This window comes from Hemiscyllium ocellatum, chromosome 32 (genome assembly GCF_020745735.1).
Source record: "Hemiscyllium ocellatum isolate sHemOce1 chromosome 32, sHemOce1.pat.X.cur, whole genome shotgun sequence".
NCBI lineage: Eukaryota > Metazoa > Chordata > Chondrichthyes > Orectolobiformes > Hemiscylliidae > Hemiscyllium > Hemiscyllium ocellatum.
The window spans coordinates 38,191,681-38,219,574 of record NC_083432.1 but is presented as its reverse complement, the minus strand read 5'-3'; the positions used below and the strand labels follow the sequence as shown (position 1 = coordinate 38,219,574).

General features: G+C 42.7%; 1 protein-coding gene across 1 annotated transcript in view; it reads right to left on the bottom strand.

Annotated features, from left to right (window-relative positions):
• znf385c (zinc finger protein 385C) overlaps positions 1-27,642 on the bottom strand; it is a 199,382-nt gene extending 171,740 nt beyond the window's left edge. The window contains exon 1 of the mRNA XM_060848619.1: positions 27,430-27,642. Within this exon, the coding sequence (XP_060704602.1) occupies positions 27,430-27,439 (10 nt within the window). The 5' untranslated portion in view covers positions 27,440-27,642. The remainder of the gene's footprint in view (positions 1-27,429) is intronic.
• Positions 27,643-27,894: the final 252 nt, after the last annotated feature.

Genomic DNA, 27,894 nt, shown 5'->3' with positions numbered 1-27,894 from the left:
GGGTTTGATGAAAGCAGTTGATTTGGTGTCTGAAGTGTTTACAGTAACAAGTGAAAAAAAGATGGCAGCTGAATAATGAAGTAGTTTGGATGCCATTGACATCACCATCATTTAAAAATCTCAAAAAGCCCTGCACGGATCATTAAAAAGATTCAGAGCCTGCATTCGGGGGAGAGCAGTGTAGGACATACATTCAAAACTGGGCTGTTGGCCAAGGAAATAAGCATTAGAGATTTATAAAATTATCCTAAATGTTCTGGTGGCATAGAGGGTAATGGGTTTGCTTCATAATGAAATGGCCAAAGGAACATTTCTTGGCAGAGTTATACTCGCTGGCAGACGTGTGATTGATGGTTTGTGCTGAGCCACCAGATGGAGGAAACCAGCCTGTGAAAATGCCAGTTTTCTATTTAATCCATTGCAGGCACAGATACACAAACTCACTGCTTCAATTTGGCCTGTTTCCTTCTATTTATTTCTTACCATTGCAGTCCTTGCTCCTCAAACACATCCACTCTTCTTCAATAGAACATAGAAGAATACAGTACAGTACAGGGCCTTCGGCCCATGATGTTTGGCGAGCATTTATCTTAATCTAAGATCAACCTAACATACACACCCCTCAATTTACTGCCATCCATGTGCTTGTCAAGCAGTCGCTTAAATGTCCCTAAATGTCTCTGACTCGCCTACCACCACTGGCAGTGCATTCCACACACCCACCACTCTCTGTGTAATGAACCTACCTCTGACATCTCCCCTATACTCTCCTCCAATCACCTTAAAATTATGACCCTTCATTACAGCCATTTCTGTCCTGGGGGAAGGTCTCTGGCTATCTACTCTATCTATGCCTCTCATTACCATGTACACCTCTACCAAGTCACCTTCTTTATCCTTCTCTCCAGTGTGAAAAGCCCAAGCTCACTAAACCTCTCTTCATAAGACAAGCCCTCCAATTCAGGCAGCATCCTGTTAAATCACCTCTGTACCCTCTTTAAAGCATCTACATCCTTCCTATAGTGAGGCGACCAGAACTGGACACGATATTCCAAGTGTGGTCTCACCAGGGTTTTATAGAACTGCAGCAAAACCCCGTGACTGTTCAACTCAATCCCTCTGTTAAAGAACGCCAAAACACCAAATGCCTTTTTAACAACCCTATCAGCTTGAGTGGCAACTTGAGGGATCTACGTATGTGGACCCCAAGATCCTGATGTTCCACCACACTGCCAAGAATCCTGTCTTTAACCTTGTACTCAACATTCAAATTCAACCTTCCAAAATGAATCACTTCACATTTATCCAGTTTAAACTCCATCTGCCACTTCTCAGCCCATCTCTGCGTCCTGTCAATGTCTTGTTCTAGCCTGCAACAGCCCTCGACATTATCTACAAAACCACCGACTTTTGTGTCATCGGAAAACTTACTAATCCACCCTTCTACTTCTTCATCCATGTCATTTGTAAAAGCTACAAAGAGTAAAGGCCGAAGAACAGATCCCTGTGGGACACCACTCGTCACCAACCTCCAGGCGGAATACCTTCCATCCACTACCACTCACTGTCTTCTTTTAGCCACCAATTCTGTATCCAGACAGCCAAATCTTCCTGTCTCCCATACAGCCTAACTTTCCAACTATGAGATTCCAGCCATTCTACACATTCCTGCTCTCTGCATCCTCACAAAGTTGAATTCAGGATTAATCTGACAGTCTTCTCCTCTTTTAAACTAAGAGTAAACTGTAAGTGCTCTCAATATTGCCCCTGTCAAACATCGAACAAGGGCAATATAGGTTTAGATACTGACTAAAGCTTCCTCTATTCTTCTAAACTCAACATAAACTGAAAATAAAGCTTCACATACTTTTTTAAACCACTAAGTAAACTGAAATTAAAGCTCCTTCTACTCTTTTAAAACTGAAAGGAAAGGGAAAATAAAGTTCCCTCAACTCCATCCCCAGTCTCGGGACAGGGACTAAATATATTGTGAAGCTTCCTCCACCCTTTAAACCTGACAATCTTCTACACTTATTATTTTCCAGTATCTCAAAATACTCATACAGCACAGAACCAGAGCCTTTGGCCTAAGTCGTCCATGCCAGGTTTCCTAAACTGAATTAATCTCATTTGCCTGCATCTGGCCCATATCCCACTAAACATTTCTTATCTATGTACTTGTCCAAATGTCTTTTAAAAGCTGTGATTGTACTCACTTCTACCATTCCCTCTAGCAGTTCATTCCATAGATACACCATGGATTAGAGTGGTGCTGGAAAAGCACAACAGGTCAGGCAGCATCGGAGGAGCAGGAAAATCAACGTTTCGGGCAAAAGCCCTTCATCAGGAATACAGGCAGAGTGCCTGAAGGGTGGAGAGATAAATGAGAGGAGGGTGGGGGAGGGGAGAAGGTAGCATAGAGTAAATAGGTGAGTGGTGGTGGGGGAAGGTAGCAAAGAGTACAATGGGTGGATGGGGGTGGAATGAAGGTGATAGGTCAGAGATATGGTCATTTAAGCGGGCATTGGATAGGCATTTGGAAGTTATTGGGCTAGTATAGGTTAGGTAGGATTCGGTCGGCGCAACATCGAGGGCCGAAGGGCCTGTACTGCGCTGTATCCTTCTATGTTCTATGTTCTATGTTCTAGGAGGGTGGATCCCCTGCCTGAAAAAGTTGCCCCTATGGTCCTTTTTAAATCTTTCCTCTCTCACTTTAAACCTATTCCCTCTAATTTTGGACTCCCCTGATATCTATAAGAAAGTGGGGTGATGTGGTCATGGGGTTGAGGTGAAGAGTGAGGGAGCAAAGAGTGGTGGTCTTGAAATGTACACAGATTTCACTCAGGACCTGATTAATGTGGCACAACAGTGGAATCTGGGTGTCCTTGTGCATGAACCACATGGGATCAGCAAGTGATTGGAAAGTGGATCCTCGGTGCAGGAGGGACTGAGTAGTAAAGATAGGAAAGTCTTTCTGCAAGTGTACAGATGATGGGGACCTTGAATATTGCTTACACTTTCACTCTCCATATTAAAAGAGGATATACTTGCATTGAAAATAGCCCAAGGGAAAGCTGATTGATCAATCAATTTCTGAGACTAAGGTGACTGATGAGGAAAGATTCAGTTGATTGGGCCAATATTCAATAAAATTCAAGCGAATGATAGATGATCTTATTGAGCTGTTGGGGATTCTCAGGGGGTGAGACTTGATAGATGCAGAGAGGGTATTTCCTCTTTGGAGGGGAATCTAGAACTAGAGGAGCCATTGATTCAGAATTAGGTGTCACCCATTTAAAATGCAAAAGTGGAGGATTTTGTTTTCTCTCAGATGGTTGTTAATTTTTGGAATTCTCCAGTCCTGAGAGAACTGGGGAGACCCGGTCATTGAATTGAGTTTTCAATTTGTTCAAGGTATGTGAGCTTAGTTGACAAGGTCAACATTTTTTGCCTGTCCCTCTTTAACCTTGAGAAGATGTCAGTGAGCTGCCTTTTTGAGCTGTTGCAATCCATGTGGAGCCTTCCCGCCACTGTGCTAAGAGGAAGGGAATTTCAGGATTCTGACCCAGTGACAGTGATTGAGTTTCAAGTCAGGGCGTTGTGTGGCTTGAAGCAGAATGCATGAGTAATTGAGTTTGCCTGCATTTACTATGCTTAGCCTTCCAGGTGATAGACTGGAAAATACTGTTGGAGGAGCCATGGTGAGTTATTGCTGTACTTCTTGCTGCCACAGTGTGTTGGTGGTGGAGGGAGTGAATGTTGAAGGTGGTGGATGAGGTGAAAATCAAGTGAGCTGCTTGGTACTGGATGGTGTTGAGCTTTTTGAGTACTATCGGAACTGCCGCCAGTCAGGCAAGTGAAGAGTATTTAATCATACTTGTGACTTGTGCCTTGTAGATGATGAACAGGCTTTGGTGAATCAGAAGGTGAGTTACTCGCTTCAGAGTTTCGAGCCTGAGCTATCCTGCTTACATGGTTAGTTCAGGTGAGTTTCTTGCCAAAAGTAATCCCTGGAAAGTAAGGGATGATGGCTAATCCTCTCTTGTTGGGGATAGTCATTACCTTGCCAAAAATGTTGCTTGCCATTTCTCAGTTCAAGCCTTCAAGTTGGTCAGGACTTGCTGCATATGAGGGGTCATGAATGATGCTGAACATTGAGAAATTACCAGTGAACGTCCCCACTCCTGACTCTATGATAGAAGGAAGGTTATTGATGCAGTGAAAGATGGTTAGGCCTTTCATACTACCTGGAGGAACTCCTGCAGTGATGTCTGAAATCTATCCCATTTAATATGGTGGTGTTGCCATTAACACATTGTGATCTCCTTAATATGTCTACAAAAAGATGTGTAGTGGTCACTCTCACCAATACTGTCATAGACAGATACCTCTGACAGGTAGACTGATGAGGATGAGATCAAGTGGGTTTTTCTTACTTTTTAGTTCCCTCACCACATGCACAGAACCAGTCTAGCAGCATTATCCTTCAGAACCTGGCCAGCTTGGTCAGCAGTAGTGCTATGGAGACATCTTGGTGATGGAAATTAAAGTCTCAAACGAAAAGTACATTCTGGATCCTTGCTACTCTCAAGTATTTATCCTGGAGTAATGCTGATTCATCAGCTGAGGGGGTTGTAGGATATTATGAGTAGGACATTTCTGTGTACTTATTTGGCCTACTGCTGTACATCTTCATAGGGTCAGAAGTCAAAGTATGCCCAAGGCAACACTCACCTGACTGTATATCAATGGACTACCACCTCTGGGGTGTCTGTCTTACTGGTGGATCAAGATGTACCCAGGGATGGTGATGTTGGTATCTGACATATTGTCTGTAATGTATGATTCTGTGAAAATGACAATACCAGACTGTTGCTTGACTAATCTGTGGGTCAGCTCTCCCACGTATGGCACAAATCTTCAGACGTTAGTAAGAAGAACTTTTTAGGGTTGACAGAGATGGGTTTGCCAATATTGTTTGTGGCTCCTAAGTTGATATGGGGTGGTTGTCCAGCTTTAGAGTTTCTTTAGCGTTTAATTGGTTTGGTATAACTGAGTGGGTTACTGGCCAATTCAGGAGTTAATTACCTTGCTGTGGGTAGTCATTTGGTAGTACAGAATTTGAGTATTGCTGAAAAAAGAATTTTTCAAGGAGAAAGCGAACTTTTATACTGCATGAAAGGAATTGTTTGGTTAACAAATGGATTCTGATTTGTAAAGCATGCCATGGAGAAAGCAGCTGTTAATATTGATTGATAAATAACAGCTAGGTTGTGTTCAAACTTTAAACCAAGAAAGCTGTTTCCCATTGGACATGGCATTGTCCTGAGGAATTAACCAGCTCATAACTATCATATTTTTTATTGAGTTGAACAGGTGCATTGCGTGTACAATCTGCAAAGTGTGAGCCCTGTCTTGATACATGGAGCTTCTTGTACACATGCAGTGTGTCCCACTACAAGCACAACTGACAAGCCTAAATTGGCTGTCAGCATAATTCCTTGCACATTCAGGATTACCTATCAAATGTTATCAAATTATAGAATCACAATCTAATGTTGCATACTTTTGTTGTGAACTTTGGGTGGTTGGCTACAGTCAATAACTTGCATGTTAAGAACATCCAAAGGGACGCGCTATTTCAGACGATCCACCTGTTTTTGGAACGTATAGTCTACAAATGTGGCATCACACTGACACTAAAATTCATATAACACATTACTCATTTGATTGCTTGATTGTATATCTGCCAATGTCCAGTTGCTCACCAATCAGCACTCTCCTCTCCTTACGTATAAATACTGGTTTTCTCATTGAATTAGTATTCATGTGAATTGTCCTGATGACTGCAAGACGAAAGGCTTTGGCAGCAATATTACTGTGGGTCTAGAGTCAATCTGTAGGCCAGCCTATGCAAGAGTGACTTTCTTTCTCAAAGGATATTACTTAAAAAGATGGGTTTTTATAACAAGCAAAAATGGTTTCATGGTCACCATTGGAATATCTTTTGATTCCAGATATTTATTAATTGAATTCAAATTAATCTCCTTGTTACAGGAAAGATATTGTGAAATTTGCAAGGGTTCAGAAAAGATTTACAAGGATGTTGCCAGGGTTGGAGGGTTTGAGCTTTAAGGAAAGGGTGAATAGGCGAGAGCTATTTTCCATGGAGTATCAGAGGCTGAGGGGTGACCTAAGAGAAGTTTCTAATATCATGGGGGGGGGTGTGGCTAGGATAAATAGCCAAGGTCTTTTCCCCAGGGTAGGGCAGTCCAAAACCAGAGGGCATAGGTTTAATTTGATTGGGACCTCAGGGACAACTTTTCACAAAGAGGGTGGTGCATATATGGAATCAACCGCCAGAGCGGGTGGTGGAGGCTGGTACAATTACAACTTTTATGAAGGCATCTGGATGGGTATATGAATAGGAAGGGTTTACATTGATATTGGCCAAATGCTAGCAAATAGGACTAAATTAATTTAAGATACCTGGTCGGCATGGACGGGTTGGACCAAAAGGGTTCATTTCTCTCCTATATATCTCTATGAATTTATGATCTAAAAAGCTGCCGTGGTGGGTTTCAAATGAGAATAACAGCTTGGGCCTGTTAATTAACTCACCCAGTACCACTATAACTACATCACTGCCTCCCATCCCCTTGGATGGATTCAAGGCCATAAGACCATAAGACTTAGGAGCAGAAATTAGGCCATTCAGCCCATCGAGTCTGCTCCACCATTCAATCATGGCTGATCAGTTTCTCAACCCCATTCTCCCACTTTCTCCCCATCACCCTTGATCCCCTTGATACTCAAAAACCTATCTATCTCAGTCTTAAATATACTGAATGACCTGGCTTCCACAGCCTTCTCTGGCAATGAATTCCATAGATTGATCACTCTCTAGCTCAAGAAGTTTCTCCTTATCTCCATTCGAAAAAGTCTTCCCTTTACTCTAGGGCTATGCCCTCGGGTCAGAGTCTCTCTGAACAATGGAAACATCATCTCAACATCTCATCTGTCCAGGCCATTCAGTATTCTGTATGTTTCAATTAGATTCCCCCTCACCCTTCTGAACTCCATCAAGTATCAAACAGAGTCCTCAAATGTTCCTCAGATGTTAAGCTTTTCACTCCTGAGACCATTCTCGTGAACCTCCTCTGAACACCCTCCAGGCCCAGTACATTCGTCCTGAGATCTGGGGCCCAAAACTGTGCACAATATTCTAAATGTGGTCTGACCACAGCCTTATAGACCTTCAGAAATACATCCCTGCTTTTACATTGAAGTCCTTTCAAAATAAATGCCATCATTGCATTTGCCTTCCTACTACGGACTCGACCTACAAGTTTCCCTTGAGGAATCCTGTACTTGAACCCCCAAGTATCTTTGCCCTTCAGACTTCGGAATTTTCTGTCCATTTAGAAAATAGTCCATGCCTCTATTCTTCTGACCAAAGTGCTTGACCTCACACTTTCCCACATTGTACTCCATCTGCCACTTCTTTGCCCACTCTCCTAACCTGTCCAAATCCTTCTAAAGCCTCCCTGCCTCCTCAATGCTACCTGTCCCTCTACCTATCTTTGTATCATCTGTAAACGTAGCCAGAAAATCCTCAGTTCCTTCATCTAGATCATTAATGCATAATAATGCAGTGTGGTCCCAACACTGAGCCTTGCGGAACACCACTTGTTACTGGCTGCCATCCTGAGAAGGACCCTTTTATCCCCACTCTCTGCTTTCAATCAGATAGCCAAGCTTCTATCCATGCTAGCACCTTGCTTCTGACACCATAGGCCCTTATCTTACTCAGTGGCCTCCTGTGCAGCACCTTGTCAAAGGCCTGCTTGAAGTTCAGGTAGATAACATCCATTGGCTCTCCTTGGTCTAACCTGCTCATTACTTCCTCAAAAGAATTCTAGCAGATTTGTCAGCCATGTCCTCCCCTTGATGAAACCATGCTGACTTTGTCCTATTTTACCATACACTTCCAAATATTCAGAAATCTCATTTTTCACAATAGATTCCAGGATTTTACCCATGACTGAGGTTGGGCTAATTGAGAAATCCAGGCAAAAATCTGGAGTTAAGATCAAGATGAAATTAGCTATGAACATATTGAATAATGGTCCAGACCTGAGGAGCTGTATGGCCTACTCCAGCTCTTCTTTTTTTTGTGTGACGTTCTGAGTCCCCTTCAGAATTAAAGGTATGGCTGAGAGGCAGGAAGCCCTCAGGGGTGAGGCCATCAGCTGCTGGGGAGTTGTGAGGGCTGTGACTGTGGGTAGATTGTGGACCAGTTAGTTGGAAAAGAGGCGGCCATGGAGGGTTTGTTCATGGGCGGGGCTGGAGAAACTAAAGGAAGGGGCCAAAGAGAGATTGGACCCGGGGGATTGGATGGTGGCTAGCAAATGTAGGGGAGTCACAGGAGAGATCGGTTAGCTGCTGGTTTCTCCCTTATACATTTTGTGTTGTTCTGTGCACACAATCATAGTGTGGAGCATGATGGACACCATTTTGGTGAGGGTGTTAGTACGAATATTAGGGCACACTGCAGGCAGTTACAGAGAAGCCAGATTATAATGTCAATGAGGTGAAAGTGAGGACTGCAGAAACTGGAGATTAGAGTCCCGAGTGTGGTGCTGGAAAAAGCATAGCAGGTCAGGCAGCATCCGAGAAGCAAGAGAATTGACATTTTGGGCAAAAGCCCTTCATCAGGAATGAAGCTGAGCCAAGAGTGTGGTGAGATAAATAGGAGGGGGGTGGGGTTGGGGGGAAGATAGCTGAGAGTGTGATAGGTGATTGGAGGTGGGGGTAATGGTGATAGATCGGAAAGGAGGGTGGAGCGGAGAGGTGGGAAGGAAGATAGATAGAAAGGACAGGTCATGAGAGCAATGCCGAGTTGGAAGTTTGGAGGATAAGTGGGGGAGGGGAAATGAAACTGGTGGAGTCCACATTGATGCCATGGGATTGGCGGGTCCTGAGGTGGAAGATGAAGTATTCTTCCTCCAGGCGTCGGGTGGTAAGGGAGTGGCGGTGGAAGAGGTCCAGGACCTGCATGTCCTCAGCAGAGTGGGAAGGGGAGATAAGGGGGTATCTAATTGAAATATACAGAACACTGAATGGCCTGGATAGACAAGATATTGGGAAGATGTTTCCATTGTTCGGACAGACTAGACCCGAAGGTATAGACTTAGAGTAAAGGGAAGACTTTTTAGAACAGAGATAAGCAGAAACTTCTTGAGCTAGAAAGTGGTCAATCTATGGAAATGTTTGGCCAAAGGGCACTGGGGTTGGTTGGTGCGGGTGTCCTGGAGAGATTCTCTGAAGTGCCCTGCGAGTAGACGTCCTGTCTCCCCAATGTAAAGGAGACTGCATCGGGAGCAACAGACACAATAAATGACATGCATGAAAGTGCAGGTGAAACTTTAATGGATGTGGAACTCTTCTTTGGGGCCTTGGATTGATGGGAGGGGTGGGGGTGGGGCACGGGGTGGGGGTGTGTGGGTGCAGGTTTTGCAATTCCTGCGACAGCAGGGGAAGGTGCCGGGACAGGGGGGTGTGGACCTGACAAGGGAGTGGTGGAGGGAATGGTCTTTATGGAAAGTGGATAGGGCTGGGGAGGGACATATATCTATGGTGGTGGGGTTCGTTTATAGGTGGCAGAAAGGGCGGAGGGTGATGTGATGTATGCGGAAGTTGGTGGGGTGGAAGGTGAGAACCGGGGTGTTCTATCTTTGTTAGAGGAGTGGGGTTTGAGGGCGGAGATGCGGGAAGTGGATGAGATGTGGTGGAGGGCATCATCAACCACATGGGGGGTGAAATTGCGGTCTTTAAAGAATGAGGCTATCTGGTGTCGTCTGTGTTGGAATTGGTCCTCCTGAGAGCAGATGCGGTGGGGGTGGAGGAAATGGGAATAAGGCATAGCATTTTCTACAGGAGGCAGGGTGGGAGGAGGCATAATTCAGGCAGCTGTGGGAGTCAGTGGGTTTGTAGAAAATGTCAGTGTTGAGTTGGTCACTGTTAATGGAGATGGAGAGGCCCAGGAAGGGGAGGGAGGTGTCTGAGATGGTTCAGGTGAACTTAAGGTCAGGGTGGAATGTGTTGAAGTTGATGAACTGTTCAACCTTCTCTTGAGAGCATGAGGTGGCGCTGATGCAGTCATCGATGGAGTGGAGGAAAAGATGGGGAATGGTGCCGGTGTAGCTGTGGAAGATAGACTGTCCTACGTAGCTGACAAAGAGATAGGCATAGCCCATGGCTACCCCTTTTGTCTGAAGGAAATGGGAGGATTCAAAGGAGAAATTATTGAGGGTGACGACCAGTTCAGCCAAACAAGTAAGAGTGAGTGTCAGTGGAGGGGTACTGTTGGAGACGTTAGGAGAGGAAGAAATGGAGGGCTTGGAAGGCCTCGGCATGGTGGTTGGGTGGGAATTTGAACCTCGACTAGGGTGGGTCCTGCAACAAACATCCCCCATGTACCAGCTGCCAGTTGGCTGCTTATTTCTGGCTGGATTGGTAGGAGTGCCACAGGTTTTGGTGTTGGTTGTTGGGTTCCTTAGTGCACCCAACAGTAAACTCTCCCAACATGTTTTGGTAGTGAACTGAACATGAAAGAGGGTATGGTGAGGTCATGAATGTTTAAATGCGAGTCGTGTTTGATACTGGAGCCAGGTAGGAGATAGATGGGGAATGGGGCCAATGTGGTGAATAGAGGTGTGTGTAAGACTAGTGACACCTCTTATAGAGATAGTGCATGCCAAGATGCATTGTCTCAGCTTCATGACCCTGGGATCCCATGTGGAGCTGTGCAATCACTGATCTGCACAATTAGTTACACAAGACTGTCACTCCAATGAACACATTGCTGACTTCGTTGTGATCCAGCAAGGATTAATCACTCATTGCAATTCTGTTTAGATTAGATTAGATTTCCTACAGTGTGGATACAGGCCCTTCGGCCCAACCAGTCCACACCAACCCTCTGAAGAGTAACTCACCCAGACATTCCCCTCTGACTAATGCACCTAACACTAGGGGCAATTTAGCATGGCCAATTCACTAAACCTGCACATCTTTGGACTGTAGGAGGAAACCAGAACACCCGGAGGAAACCCGCACAGACCCGGGGAGAATGTGCAAACTCCACACAGATAGTTGCCCAAGGCTGGAATTGAACCTGGGACCCTGGTGTTGTGAGCCAGCAGTGCTAACCACTGAGCCATCATGCCGTCCCTGAGCCACCGTGTCTGAACACTGGGCAAAATCCAACTTTTGTTCCAGAATGTATTAGATCTTTAAGCGCCATCCTCAAGACTGACAGATTCTTTCATTTCTGTGACAGTCAATGAAGGATGAGTCCCACTCAATAGTGCTTGGCCTACTTTCCAATTACTTGCTTGACAATACTAATTGATCTGTTGTATGGTATTTTGCAGCCACCATGCATCTGGGGGTCTGCAAAGTGTATAATGAAACTTTCGGACACAGGGACATATCAGCCATAAGCGAAACAGTCACAAAATTGTTTCAAAGTTCTGATAAATCTATTGTGTACCCAAAAAATAAACTATGACTTAGCAAAGAAATACAACAGCCATTAGTGTCACATCAAATGGATTGCTTCTGTCAGCTTTTAGTAGATTTGGATTCATTTCACTCAAAGCGAGACTAGTTCAGGGCCTTTCAATGTCTGTCTACATTATGCATTATTAACAGACCTTTCTGCTATCTCCTTTTATTTCCTGTTTGTGTGCGTATGTGTCTATTTATTTCTAATAGCTTGTATAAAGTGAGCTATTTTTTAATAATGTGACTAAATTGCCCAACATGCATATGCAAATATATAAACAGACAGGGAAAATGGTGGTTTGCTGGTAATGTTGTTGGGTTAATTATAAGATAATGCTCGGTAGACATTGTTTTTGAATCCCATTGTGGTAGATGGTGATGTTTGCATTCAATGGAAATTTGGAATTCAAAGCTAGCCTAATGGCAACAACTTAACTATTGTTCACTGGTGCCTTTCAGGGGAAGGAATTAGTCATATAATTTCAGAGCAGCGCTCCGAAAGCTAGTGCTTCCAATTAAACCTGTTGGACTATAACATGGTGTTGTGTGATTTTTAACTGTGTCATTAACACCAACATGTTCATGCGAAGTGGCTCCAAAACATGTTGTTATTGACAGATTGTTATCTGCGCCTGTCTCCCGATGTGAATTTCAGACTGACATTGTCTGCACTGAGGAATAACACAGCAATATTTGATTCTTTTCCTCAACAAAAGAATTGTGTCTGGCAGGATGACGTTCAATAGCCAACGCTGTGGAAGTAGTCCTTCATTCATCAGTTTGGCATTTCTTCACTTTCTCATCTCAGTCAGCTTTCTCTTCATTTTCACTGCTCTACATTTGGAGCACAGAATTCTTGATAGCTTGTATTGGCCTTTGTTAAATAAAACCATATTGCTTTGGGACCACTTTCATCCACTATTCTCATGTCTCATGCCTGGTGGAAATTTATATGTTTTTCCTAATTTCTTAACAAAATGTGACTGCCGAATATCTCTGTGACTAGTGTCAAGATATTCAAAAATAGCAGTGTTTATTCTTACTTATATTCCTAAATTCTAAATTGGATTTGTTAGTAATGTCAAGTATTCCCACTCTATGTGCTCAACAGGAGGCGCCAGTACATTTACTGATTCCTTTGTAGTTTCTTCGTTGTTGACATAAATAATTACAATAAAAATAACTTGAATTAGTATGCCATCTTTTACACAGAAGTATATTCTGAACCATTTTACAGAGGTGTAATTACCTATAAAGAGACTAGGAGCCAAAAAATATATGATGTGGCATGGTCACTGGAGATGGTTTTAAGGAGGGTAAAAATGGGTAGGTCAATGGGGTTTGTGGAGGCATGGAGAGCCTGGGGCCTCAGAGGTGGAAGGCATGGGCAATAAAGTTAGTATGGTGGCATTCATAGAATCCCTACAGTGTGGAAACTAGCCCTTCGGCCCAACAAGTCCACCCCAACCCACTGAAGAGTAATCCACCCAGACCCATTCCCTTATCCTATTACTCTACATTTACCTAATCTAATTTATCTAATTACTTACAGTGTGGAAACAGGCCCTTCGGCCCAACAAGTCCACACCGACCCGCCGAAGCGCAACCCACCCATACCCTACATATACCCCTTACCTAACACTACGGGCAATTTAGCATGGCCAATTCACCTGAATCGCACATCTTTGGAACCCTGACTAATGTCATCAGAGTCAGATGGCTGGAGACGTTGACAAGGTGGTGGCATTGAAAGAGGTTCCAAAACCAATGAGAATTAAGACTATAAAAGCTTAAATGGTTGGAATCCAATGTAGGTTAGCAAGGACAGGAGTGATGGAGACTAAATGAAAAAGTTAAATTACACTCAGTAACTTAGTCTATTTTCACACTTGTGCTAAATTTACAGTAGCAATTGTTGAAAGACAACCTTTATTTGAAGCTTTATCTTGTAAAATAGGTTGCTGACTCGTCGAATTCAGGATTTCCCCTGGAACATTCACCCAGCCATCACTTCCAGCATCCATGTTGGGAAGAATGTTGGAGACTATAGCAGATTTGAGAAGTTGCTTCGTCAAGATGGCCTATGAATGGTTAAGGCACAAGATCTAGGCATGGCAGAAGTGCCAATGTGACAAGCAGCAGCAGTTGTCTGCCTCTGACAATGGCTTCTGCCTTTTGGTCAGCGCTGCACCATGCCAACAATTTTTCCATCTCATTTCTCACACGCTGTAGGATAAACAAAGTCTGTTATGTCATCAATTAGCCACAATGCTGTACAACCTTCCACTAAAGGTTTATGGCATGTAACTTATTGACTTTGCGATCTCCATCATATTGAAAATCTGCATGCAATTGAATTAGTCTAAACAGCACTTGTAACACATATCTGGATTTTTGGTACACATTCCCGTAGGCAATACAACATCAAAATAACTGCCAGAGGCAACCTCATCATTGCTAATGACATTGATTACATACATTTCAAAAAGAGCATTCCATGAGTTCTGGACAAACTGGGCTGCAAAGGATAATTTTAAAAACTGAAACAAAAATGTGAAGATTCTGAAGAGGTGAATTTGCGTGCACATCTTCACCAAAGGCTTCCTTTCCTTTCTACTGAGGGAGTTCCTGGGGACCTGGATCGACTTTCGTCCATTCCGTGTTGTGGCTCGTGAGGAGATTAAACAGTCTGATATTGCACCGGCACACTCTGCCACAGGTGGGTGAGGCAAGCAGTGTTTGAAGAGATGGCTGAGTCAATGCTTAGGTTTGCTCCTTTCATTTCCACTTCCAGACTGTCTCCTCTTGGACTTGGTGGAAGTTCTTGGAGATAGTGGGTCCAATGCAGTTGATTGCCCAAACAGGATAAGCAGGAAACTATTCAACCCATACATTGAGCTGCAGTTCATTACAAAGGCCATCGCAAACAATGTCACTTGTCCCTTTCCAAACGCAGAGGCCAAAATTGAAACCTCCATCAATACCTTCATACAGGCATATGAGAGATTGGAGCTGAAAGTGTGCTGCTGGAAAAGCGCAGCAGGTCAGGCAGCATCCAAGGAGCAGGAGAGTCGACGTTTTGGGCATGACCCCTTCTTCAGGAACCCGAAACGTCGACTCTCCTGCTCCTTGGATGCTGCCTGACTTGCTGCGCTTTTCCAGCAACACATTTTCAGTTCTGATCTCCAGCATCTGCAGTCCTCACTTTCTCCCACATGAGAGATTGGGTCAAGGCTAAATATCTACAATATGAAAGTTCCTCTACCAGCTGCTCCTGCCATGCAACAATTGCCCCGACTATCAAGAGAGACCACAAGATGCTGCACAACAGAAATTCATGCTCATCCCTATAGAAACCATAGATATAGTAGCAGAAGTAGGCCATTTGGTCCATTGAGTCTACTCCACCATTTGGTCATGGCTGACATGTTTCTCAAACACATTCTCCTGCCTTCTCCCTGTAACTCTTTAACTCCTTCCAGTCAAGAACTTATCTATCTCTGCCTTAAGGGCACTCAATGACTTGGCCTCCACAGCCCTCTATGGCACTGAGTTCCACAGATTTACCACCCACTAGCTGAAGAAATTCCTCTTCATCTCATTTCTAAAGGGTCGCCCCCTCAGTCTGAGAATGTGCCCTTGTGTCCTAGTCTCTCCTACCAGTGGAAACGTTTTCTCCAAGTCCACTCTATCTGGGCCTCTCAGTATTTCCCATCATCCTTTTAAACTCCATCAAGTACAGATAAAGATCCTCAACCATTCCTTGTATGACATGCCCTTTATCCCTGGGATCATTTTTGTAAACCTCTTCTGGACCTCTCCAATAACAGCACATCCTTCCTTAGTTATAGTGCCTAAAATATTGCTCACAATCTTCTAAATACAATCCGATCAGAGCCTTATACAGCCTCAGCAGTACATTTCTGCTGTTGTATTCTAGCCCTCTTGAAATTAATACTAATATTGTATTTGTCTTCCTAACTGCCAACTGAGCCTGCATGTTAACTTTATGGGAATACTGTACTAAGACTCCTAAGTCCCTTTGTGCTTCAGATTTCCAAAGTCTTTTCCTATTTTGAAAGTAGTCTATGTCTCTATTCTATGCAAAACCCCACTTTCCCACCTTGCAGTCCGTATGTCACTTCTTTGCACACTTTCCTAGCCTATCCATCTGTTGCCTCCCTGCTTCCTCAACACTACCTGCCCCCCAACTATTTTTGTTTCATCTACAAACTTTGCAATAATGCCCTCAGTTCCTTCATCTTGATCATTAATGTATAATGTGAATAGTTGTTGTCCCAACGCTGACACCTGCAGAACTCCACTAGTCACGAGCTGCCATCCCCAAAAAAGACCCATTTATTCCCACTCTCTGTCTTCTGAGAGAGAAAAAAATGATAAGGGAGTCAGGACAATGATTTAATTCCAATTCCAATTCCAATCCTTCACCATACACCAGGAGTACATGTTGGAAATTCAGGTGTGTACTTTATCTGACCTCTTAAAATAAGACACATGGAAAATTCTCTGAATTGCCATTTTTACTCCTTGGTGGGGCACAAAGTAAGGACAGCATCTCAAAATTTGTTAAGGGAGGGATGTTCAGTCCTCAATGCTGACATTCAGAAATAAAGTGACAACATTCAAGAAAAGCAGAAAATATTGGCCAATTGAATAATTTTAGAGGATTACACAAATTCAGTGACTATGTAATTTTCAGAGTGAAGCACAGGCAATGGGTGGAGAGGTGTTAAAGATTGTATTTAATAGGCTGAAGTAAATAAATACACTGACCTGATATAAACAGTCTGTATAAACAATGCAATGATGAGGATTACTGCAACAAATAATATTACAGCAACATGCAAGATTATATTACAGTTATAGGATATAATGGATTATAAACAATGTCACCATAGTCTCAGAGGACTACAGTTGCTCTCTCATTAGAGGGAATTGATTAATGGTAGTTTACCCTGAGGGGCACCACGCTTCAGGCAAGGGGAGAGATCAAAAAAGTAGAACCTTCATGATACCCTCAGCTAGTAAGGGATTGTACTGTTGTTGTCGCTCTATATCGCAAACCAGTTCCCCAGTCAACTCAGAGAACTGACCCCCAGGAATTATAAATATGACATGTATGTCAATAGGATGAGTAACATTGATAAATAAAATTTGTGCTTACAATATGTTTTGTTTTTATGTAAATTAGCCTGTAACTTGTGTGATGCAAAGTTGTCTTTGTAATAATATGAAAATGGGGTTGTCACACCTAAAATCCTTAGCATGTTGATGAATATACATCTTTCCCACCATCGCACAATTATTCACTGCACGAATCTTTACTCCTCTAATTGTAAACTCAGAAGGTTCCAATTCCCAATCCACTCTGGATCATACACACCATTGCATGCAAAAGGACATCCCATGTAATGGAATACAGTAATTTCTCTTAACTTGTGGTGGTTAGTGAACTGCTGTTTCAGTTGGGTCTGGAATAGTTCCCATTCCACTTGTACCTGAAGCAGTGTAAATGGGACAGAAGTATCGGGTTCATTCCCTTTATGAATGTAATCTACTGAATTGGGTGTAATTAGTTACGTGAACTGCAATTTAATCCTTATTTACAACTAAACACACATGTTTGATTAATTTGTTTCTGGTGTCTCTTAGAAAGCACTATCGATGGTCACAACAAACACACAAATGTGATGATTTTAGAAAACAAACATTTAATTTTAAGTTAATGATTGATTTAATCTGTTTATTTAGGTTAACTCTTAATTCTCCTGGTGTTTAACAATTAAGCAGATCATGTAAGAAGTAATCTTGAAATACAAAACACGATCAATGCATAAATAAAACCTGAAGATTTTAGCCAGAGTTTGGGTTCCATGTTTCTTTGTAAGAAATGTTCAGTGCTCTCCAATGCTCAATGTTTCTGCCTACCTCAGGCACAGTACTGATTATAAGAGCTGTATCAGGGCTTCCCAAAGTGGAAGTCGGGTTCCCAACCATGGTCATGGGCTGAAGTTTTGAGGTTACGAATTCTGAGGCAGCAAGGACAGTCCCCTTCCCCTTTCTTATATTAGGTCTTCTCCTCACATTCCTACGGTTCAAATGGGTTGAGATAGTTTTCCAAGCTTGAAATGGGGTCATAGTGGGAAAACGTTTGTGAAGCACCAGTTATATTGTGATTAGATGCACTGGAATTTCATAAGATAAAACATACCAATGCGTAACAGGGACACAGACACATTTTTGAGGTGCAACAATTTTGCATTTAATCCCGTATGTTTATTTCATTCATGTGACAGAAACAGGCAAGAGTATATTAGTTTGCTGTCATTAGATGTGCTGAAGTATAAGGGCTGAGGTACCAACAAATGTTGTTGAAGCCAATGGAGTTGTAAGAAATTTCCTTCTTGTCATGGTCAACTCTAAGATGTTACCTCATGTTTCTCTCTCTGCAGATGCTGCCTGACCTGATGATTATTTCCAGCATGTTCTGCTTTTAATTCAGGTTTACAGCATTTGCAGGATTTTATTTGTTCCTTGCCATCATGCTTTTATGAAGACTATTGTGAGTTTTTCTTATTAATTCACAGGATGAGGGTGTCACTGCTAGGCTGCATTTATTGTCCATCCCTATTTGCTCAGAGGGCTGTTAAGAATCAAGCACATTGTTGTGGGTCTGGAGTCACATGTAGGCCAATCCAGGTAAAGATGGCAGATTTCCTATCCTGAAGGTCATTAGTGAGCTAGATGGATTTTTCTGACAATTGATAGTGGTTTCATGGTCATCAGTATATTCTTAATTCCAATTTCTTAAAAAATTGAATTCAAGTTCCACCATCTGTCATAGCACGATTTAAAGCCATGCCCCAGAGTATCTGGATAATAGTCTGAAGATAACGCTACTTCAGTCCCACCCAATCTGGAACAGAATTAGTTTTTGCTATTATTGACATTATAGCTCAGTTGAAATATAGAGACACCGAAGAATATGGTTCATTATGGAGTGTATCTGATTTGGATAGCTCATGGTATCAAAACGCCTCTAGAGATATCAAGTCATAGGTATCACTGCTTTAGCAACTAAGTGTTTACTGTTATCAAGTTACGTCAATCTATATACTGAAATCGCTCTATTTAATGTAGTGTAGCATTGTGATGAAATTTCTTTTTATTTATGATGGTGTTGCTGGCTAGGTCAGCATTTATTGCCCACCCCTAACTGCTCAGAGGTCAGTTAAGAGTCAGCCACATTGCTGTGGATCTGGAGTTACATGCAGACCAGACCAGATGAGGATGGCAGATTTTCTTCCCTTAGGGACTTCAGTGAACCAGATGGATTTTTACAACAATTGACCGTGGTTACTTAGTTACCATTAGTTTATTTCTTTTGCAGACTTAGATCAGAATTCTTTTAATTGAATTCAAATTTCACCCGCTCCTATGGTGAGATTTGAACCATGGCCCTAGAACTTTAGTCTGTGGTTCCAGTTTATTTGTCTAATCGAACTGCCACTATACCACCACCTCCCCAGCTGTGGCTTCTTAAAAGCCAGAATTAAAATAATCATTTTATACAAAAAAAATAGGCTGAGTGAATGACATATCTAAAAAAAACCTGACATTCATAAAGGAGAATTATATGTAGGCAAGTTTATGACAATTGCTGACAAATGGAGTGGAAACACTGAGATTCCACGTAATTGACTGATTAACCCAGATCTTTCATTTGTAGGACTTTCAGGAAATCATTTTCTTCATTATGATCCTTCTTCTTTTCAGAATTTGGAAAGACAAATGAAGTGCTGACTTTCCATCATACGCTTTATCAGTTCTCACTGCAATGCATTTGGACATGATACTTTGGGCCAATTCATTGTGACATCCCTATGATGTGCACAAAGTCTTGGCATGTTAATTTATTGTGACAGGTATGTGTGAGCACTCTGTGTCAAGTCACTGGTGAGCTTTTTGAACATAGACAATATTCACTTGGCCCACTAATTACCTCCCAGTGAACTCTTTCTGCTGAGGTCTGGTGGTCATTCATTGCGTTCCACGAGGTTATAGCCATCCCTCAGGGGTCCTATGCTGTCAAATGCATTTCCTGTGTTTTTCCCCATAGACAGTACAATGGCTACCACGAGTAGGGATTGTTTTGACAGTCAGTGGGATTTTTCTAAATATGACTGCGGTGATTGTATAATTTATGTACTTCATCAGCATGGAATACTGCTACTGCATTTAAGATAATAGATGTGCCCTCAAATAATTGGATTAATTGATATTTTTAAATTTGAAAGGTGTAATTATCTTGTTACATTAAATATATATCACAATATGACAAATGCTTTGCTTGGTGGTAAAATTACTGACACTTTGAATTAATATTTGTCTCATTATTTTTGACATTTCAGAAAGTAAGATGAAAACATCCACAACCATGAATTTTGGTTACACTTGCAAAAACTAAATAGGTGTATTTAATTCAAAAGGGCACTTTATAGTGCAGTTGTTGTGTTGTTTATTTGATGTACATTCAAAGAAAAGGTTGGTTAATGAAAATGACCTTGTTTGTCAGTGAAGTATCTTAGCAGAAGTGGTTAGCAAGCTGGATCTCATTGAAAATTGCATTGTGTTTGCCTAATTTTTCCCCAGCATACACTTTCACAGAACCAATGTGTACGAACATGGAATTCCTAATCAGGTTATGTGCTATGACGGGTTTTCAGCATAGCACAGTGAATCTGTTTGTTCGGTGAAAATGAACATTGCTTAGTAGTCTTTTAACAGACATGGTTTCCCTTGATAGAGGATGCCACCTATTAGAATAAAGAAAAAAAATCTATTTCTAATTCCGATTTCCAGCATCTGCACTATTTTATATTTGCAACTGTTTAAGGCAACAGCCCGGGATTCTCAAAAGAATGAAGTCAATATCATACTCAACGTGTTTCAGGCGACCCTATAGCTGACCATGTGGAATCCCTACAGTGTGGAAGCAGGCCATTCAGCCTATCGAGTCCACACTGATCCTCCAAAGAGCAAGCCACCCAGTGAATTCCAGAAACCCATCAGCTGCTGGGTGAAAAGGTTTCTCCTCATTTTCCCTCTAATCCTTCCACTAATTACCTTAAACCCATGCCTCTTAGTAAATGGTCTCTCTGCCGGGAGAAAATCGGGTCTCCCCAGTCTACTTTCCCACGCACCCTCATTAATTTGTACACCCTCAATTGCATTATCCCATAGCCCCCACTTCTGTAAGAGAAACAACCCGAGTCCTATCTAGTCTTGCCTCATGGTAGCAATTTTCAAGACCTGGTGATTTATTTGGAAATCGCACCTCACTTTGTTAGCTCATGCATTTATCATGAAAACATGAGACAGTAATGATACGTTGAGCCAAGATTGTCAGCTCCTGTGGATCAACTGAGGAGCTGGTTCTCTGACTCCATTGCACTTCCAGCCCATTTTGTGGAATTTTTCACCCAGCATCCAGGATCCCTGGTGTGGGAGGTGAGGACTGGTTAAGCTATCCGGAGGCTTCCTTCCTTTTTATTCATTCATGGGATGTTGGCATTGCTGGTTAGGCTGCCATATTTCCCATTCTAATCACCCAGAGGGCGGTTAACAGTCAACCACATAGTCACATGTCCATGTTGCCATGGACAAGATGGGCTGAATGTCTTCCTCCTGTGCTGTATAGCTTCTATGGTGATATGTAGGCCAGACCAGGTAAGGATGGCAGGTTTCGTTCTCCAAAACACAACTGTAAACCAGATGGGCTATGATAATTGGCTGCAGTTAAAGGGTCACCATTATTTTATTCCACATTTTTACTGAAGTCAGATTTCACCATCTGCCCTGGTGGGATTCAAACCCATGTTCCCTTTAACTTACTGAAAACAAAAAGTACTGGAGATCACTGCGGATCAGGCAGCATCCGTGGACAGAAAGTAAGCTCATGTTTCGAGTCTAGATGACTCTTCATCAGAGCTGATGCGAAGTGTGAAGGGGGCAGCATTTATAACAATGGGTGGGGGTGATGGAGCCCTTCACCTTAGCCTGTTGTTCTGGAGTAGTAGTGCAATGATATTAACTTCTACTGAGAGACTGGGGGCAGTACTCAGGGCAGATTCAGAGACCATCCCTCTGCCCCATGCAGGCTCCCTGGTACAGGTAGTCACCAGCAATTTCAAAACGTTGGAGGGATGACACGTCCATTTTGAAGCACTCTCTCTGTTACTCATCCCCTATTGCAACCTGCAATCCTGTTCAAACTGATTAGGGCCTGAGGTTGAGAGCCTGCCTTTAATTAGACAGCGAGGTGGTCTCCTGACCAATAAGGGAGAGAGGGTGGGTGGCTCCTGAAATGCACAACAAATGACACGGGAATGGTCCTGGCCTCTATTTCTTACCTCTGGAGGGAAAATAATCCTGCCCCATTACCTCACAAGCCATTATGTTTCACAGTTACCCTTTTCCGTGGCATCACGGTCATACACAGGAAAAAGGAAAATGAACATTTCAAATCAATTTGAATTTCTCAGTAAAATCCATCTGTCCTAGAGAAAAATTGTACTCCAGCCAAGCAGCTGCCAAAATTGAATGCAACAACACTCACTTTATCGAACTGACACCAGAATACATTATTCTAATCACGCTCACTATATCTTACTTCACTCTATAGTCCTATTAACATTAAGTGAATTTGGATTGACTTGATGGCTAATAAACTCAGTTCACAGCAGTGAAACAGCAGATGTAAAATTTAGCTATCAGCTATGACAAATAATCAATAAATGGTACAATTTATTGATGCTTTGATATAGTTTTGCTTTTAATCACACTGCTCTTCTGTTTCTTTCTGTGTGCATATTTTGCTCACCTTTTGTTAATCTCTTGCCTGTGTTTTAATCTCTTGCCTGTGTTTTCATGACAGAGGGTAAAATCACAGATGCAATAGTTGCTACCGTAACGCTGCTGCATCTTGAACTTTGCATGGCATCATCTGGGTTAGGCAGAGGCAGCTGGCTTGAGACATTCAATCCTATCACCCGTGTGGAGTTTCGGCAGTGATGATTCTAATGATCAGATCACTTGCAGTCCCTAGCATACTCCACCCCATTGAGTAAAACACCACGAGACAATTAACCAGCAAGCATCATCATCCTGGTGTACCATAATATTTGAATGTTGAACACAGCCAGGTCAGTATGAATTGTATAATGCATGCCAGCATAATATTTGACTGTCAGCAACTGAAAATTGGGAGGAGAATACTACACTGCAGATAACACAAGAATACACCTTCTCTCCAATACCTGCTGCTGACTTTATTTTATGTCTCTGCATCACGTAGTATCACAGAATCTCAAGTGTAGACACCTGACACTGCTGATATATTGCACAAAGGATACATTAGTGACTCTGTAGACATGAAAAATCTCAAAAGATTAGCCCTCACGCCAGGAGGAGGAAACCGATCTTGGATTTTTTTCATATATATTGCAAAGAAAGAAAACTGTGCTTTTGGCAATGGATTTTGATCAAACATGTGCTACTCCACTTTTCAGTTCTGCAAAACTGCACCGCGCCATTGCATAGGCTTGTGAAGAATGACACACATTTACACTAAACATGACGAGTGCATGTTGAAAGTCTCACCTATCTGCACAGACTTAAGTGCACACATTATTTTCTCAGGCAGGAAAGGAGCTATTTTCCTCCAGCAGCAAAAGTACATTGTGCTTTTAAAAACAATTCTGAACTTCATGGTGGGAAACCAAGACTTCAGACAGCCAACATTATTCTGCACTAGACTCCATAATGATGGAGATAGAAAGGGAAGCTGTTAGTGCCCGAAATGTAAAGTTTCATTACATATTTTGCACTGACATTGTACAGGAACACTTGCACTTTGGAGCATAATAAATATTTAATATGGTAACTGTTGGCTCAGCATATTTCAGGTATTAAAACTGCCTCAAAGGAAGAGTCGGTTATACAATCAATTTTCACAAATTAACTGAGAAAGAGAATTTAAGTCTTTGTGTTGAACCTTCTTGTAAATAATAATGCCAGATTTATCCTGATCATGCTATGGGGTTTTTTTGGGATCTCTGTCACAGTCATAAAATACATAAATGGGGCTTCATCCCTCCCATCTCTATCTCCCCTGAGTTACCAAAAAAGTACGTAAGTTTAAATTCAATTACAGAAATACAAATGATAGACAAACATTCACAAATGCCAGGCTTCCCCCACCATTGCCCTTTGTAATAGCTGTCTTTGTTGTCAGTGTTCTGAATCAGAAGAAATTGGCAGCCAGATATATCACACCAAGTACAGAATATGGCCAGTCTTCCTTCATTAGAACTTTCCAGAATTTTAACATTAAAAGCTAAGGTTGCCATTGCTCCAAACTCTTGAGCTAGACTTCTCTCTGTCTTTAACGATCATGAGGAAATACCAAGACTGATTCTCCCTGTCTCCACTTCCCTCCACAACTTTCCTTTCTGTTTCCTGAGGCTCAATTTTCTTCCATGGAAGGCAGAAGGCTATTTGGCCCATCAGACTGTCTCACTGGGGACACAATCAGCCCCACTGTGGATCAGGCCCTGTCCATTCAATCCCCTGGATAATAGTACAATGTAAATGCTGGTTGACTTCCTAATGATTGCCATGAAAACATCAGAATTAGTCACTCATATTCTCACTTTCAATATTCTCCTCTAGGCCTTTACTCAGATGGATGTGACAATATGAGCCCATGCAAGGGATGAGTTTGAAGCCACTACCATATAAATTCATAGAGCATTTTGAATATGGGTGGAATATCTGAGTACAATCTCACTCTAATACCTTGACAGCCCTGTTAGTATGAAGTTAGAAATTACACAACACCAGGCTATAGTCCAACAGGTTCATTTGGAAGTAAAAACTTTCAGAGCACTGCTCCTTTGTCAGGTAACTAGTGTTAGTATGAATGCAGTAAAAAGTGAGGTCTGCAGATGCTGGAGATCAGTTTCCTGATGAAGTGCTTTTGCCCGAAACGTCGAATTTCCTGTTCCTTGGATGCTGCCTGACCTGCTGCGCTTTAACCAGCAACACATTTTCAGCTTAGTATGAATACAGCCTCCAGTTAGGAGTTTGTTGATCAGAAATGGTGTTTGAGAGGGGAGGGGGAAGGAGAAGGTTTGGAAGATCTATCATTGTTTTAGTTTTTAAAGACCTGTATTTGAATCTTAGAGAGATTGCCTTATGTTGGTTGAACTGCATAAAGCTTCACTGTTTAAACTGTGGGGACAAAATACAAGCCTCCAGAAAAGACAATATCAGGAATACAATTGGAAGTATAAATGACTCAGTTGTAGCACTAATTGAACAAGCATACAGAGAACAGTGACTTTCCCGGTTGGCCGAGAGCTACAACTACAAGAGGAAGCAGCACAGAGAGCATACAAAAGAGAGAACATTACAGGCCAATGTGAACTCCATCTCAGAATACCTTGAATACTGAAGGCGATATGTGTTTGGAAATTACAAAGCAATAAATTATATTTATAAGTGTTCATTCAACTGTATGCTAAACTCAGACAGAGTTTGTGTTCAGGACAGTGGCCTTTCTGAAAAGTTCACTCTGTTTCTCTCTCCACAGAGGCTGCCTGACCTGCTCAGCATTTTCAACATTCTCTGTTTTCATTATCACATGTTTTAGGGACATGCATCGCTACAGGTGAAGTTATCACCTATTGTGTACTTGTACTTCTATGTAGCACGTTCCATAACCACTGCCTCAAAGTGCTTTACAGCCAGTGGAAAGTAGGCACTTTAGTAAGTGTAGGCAACGGCATCAGAGCCACAGGTCACTGCCTCCCACTGACAGTGAACGTGGCAGGAAGCATTTGGCACGACTCGATAGACAACACTTTGACCACGCAGCAAGGAGAAGTGCCAACACTCCAGAATTGCCTTGGAAGACACAGACATTCCTATGAGCAAGCCAGGAGAAAGGTCAAGTGGGTAAAAAGTGAGGTCTGCAGATGCTGAGATCAGAGCTGAAAATGTGTTGCTGGTTAAAGCACAGCAGGTTAGGCAGCATCCAAGGAACAGGAAATTCAACGTTTCGGGCCAGAGTTCTGGCCCGAAACGTCGAATTTCCTGTTCCTTGGATGCTGCCTAACCTGCTGTGCTTTAACCAGCAACACATTTTCAGAAAGGTCAAGTGGACCTCATAAAAAAAGTTTTTCCTCTTTATTGATTTTGTGGGATGTGGGTGTCACTGGCTGGGTCAGCATTTATTGCCTGTCCCGAGTTGCCCTTCAGAAGGTGGTGGGGAGCTGCCTTCTTGAACCGCTGCAGTCCACCTGCTGTGGGTTGACCCACAATGCCGACAGGGAGACAGTTCCAGGATTTTGACCCAGTGACTGTGAAGGAACGATGAAGGCTTTCATTTCCTTCGACCTCTTTCATCGATATTTATAAAGGTGTTGGCGAGGAGTTTAAAAAGCTACTTGACTGACAATCAAGTTGGGGAACTGTGAGCCTGTTTGCTTTTACACTTGGCCTGGGGAGGTGGCAGACTGAGGGGAGCAGCATGTCAAGTAACCAGGGGCACGAGTGAGGGAAGGGGTGGGCTGCAGTGGGTGAGGTTGAATGTTGAGGCCTCCAGGAATACATCCAACCACAGGAGGCAACCAGGTAGCACTGTTTCGGAATCCTGCCTTGACGTGAAGTTAATTTTGGATTCAGTATGTGTAAAAGCAGGACACAGACACATCACGATACACACACATCACTCCAACGTCTCCAAGCAGCCTTCCAAACATGAAGAGAGGAGATATTTCCAAGCAGCTGTGAGTGGGCATTACATTTGAAACAACATGTCGTCACACTCAGGTTATTTTACCTTACTGAATAAAAAGCATTATATGGCTTGCAGCTACATGACTCGAGATTATTATCTCATGCCTGACATCATGGTTGGATGTTAATCAAAGGCTGTTCAATGGTGAAAATGAGACCTGAGCGACTCAGGGTAGGTTTCACATTGTTAAAAGATAGGCACGTATATTTTTCCTTCTGTTCTATACATTCTACTGATCAATTGATAGCTGTTCCACATCCTCCTGATCAATTATTTACTGAAGTATTTTTCCTCCAACATGTGGTTTTACAACGCTGATTGTGAGGTTACCCGGTCAACAGCTTAAAACAAGTAGGAAAGTAAAGGAACATGTACAGTTCACCTTCAATCACATCTGCTTTCCAATGCCAGCAATGAGTGTCGGCTACTGCTCACTGAAACACTTCCAGCACATAAGGTCACAACTGTCCATTCTCAGGTCTCTCTAAGCTGCCACCAGACAATGTCAAACCAGAGGATTGTCCTTTCGGGAGAAAACCCTTTAATAAAATCGAGGCACTTGGAGGTACACGAATATCTGCTTTAAGTGATTATTAAAGTGATCTTATGCCTTATCAACGAGATCAACAATGAGCCATGCTTCTCGCTAGCTCGCTGATGTGTTACAGTAAAATGAGATTCCTAGAAGTGGTTGCCTTGTTTCAGCTTCTCGCAAATATCTCTTTTTGTGTGTGTGTGTGTATGTGACGATGAGCACTTCTGTAGAATGAGCTCTGCGGAAATTGGCAATTCTCTATCACAGGGAGGGAACTCAGACCGAATCTCGCTTTAGTCTCACTCAGCACTGAAAAGCCAGCACGCTTTTTGCAGAGCGGGGCAGCTATCTGATGCTGCGCACCGCTTTACCAGAAAGAAACATTGGGAAAAAATAAATCAATTCCATTATCCCCGTCTGCTTAAAGTTCCTTACTCACCCAGAAGCATTTTCGTTTTTGAAGTTTCGAAAAGCTGGGAGTTGTTGGAATCCCGCTGTTTGCTCAAATCTTGGGAAATCAGCCAAAAAAGCAAAGCCCTCCTTTCACAAGAATCTCTCTCTCTGCCGGCCAACTTATTCCAAATGCTACACAGTTACACCTTAAAAACTGAACGCTCCAGCGCTTACGCCTCACAGTGTCCTCTCCCCAGCGACTGGTTTCGCTTTAACCCAATCACAGGGGGAGCTGAGAAATGACCAGCTCTCGCTGCAAAGGTCCCGCAGACAATACTGCAAACAGCTCCCCCCCCCCCCCCCCCCCCCCACTCCCCTAACCCCTAGCCTGAGGGGAGGGAACACAAAAGTGACTGAACTTCCCATGATCACAGCGTAACGCAGAGATTCGGCACCTCTCCCTCAGGATCAGCTCCAAGGGGATAGCACAAGGAGGGGGGAGAAAGGTGGG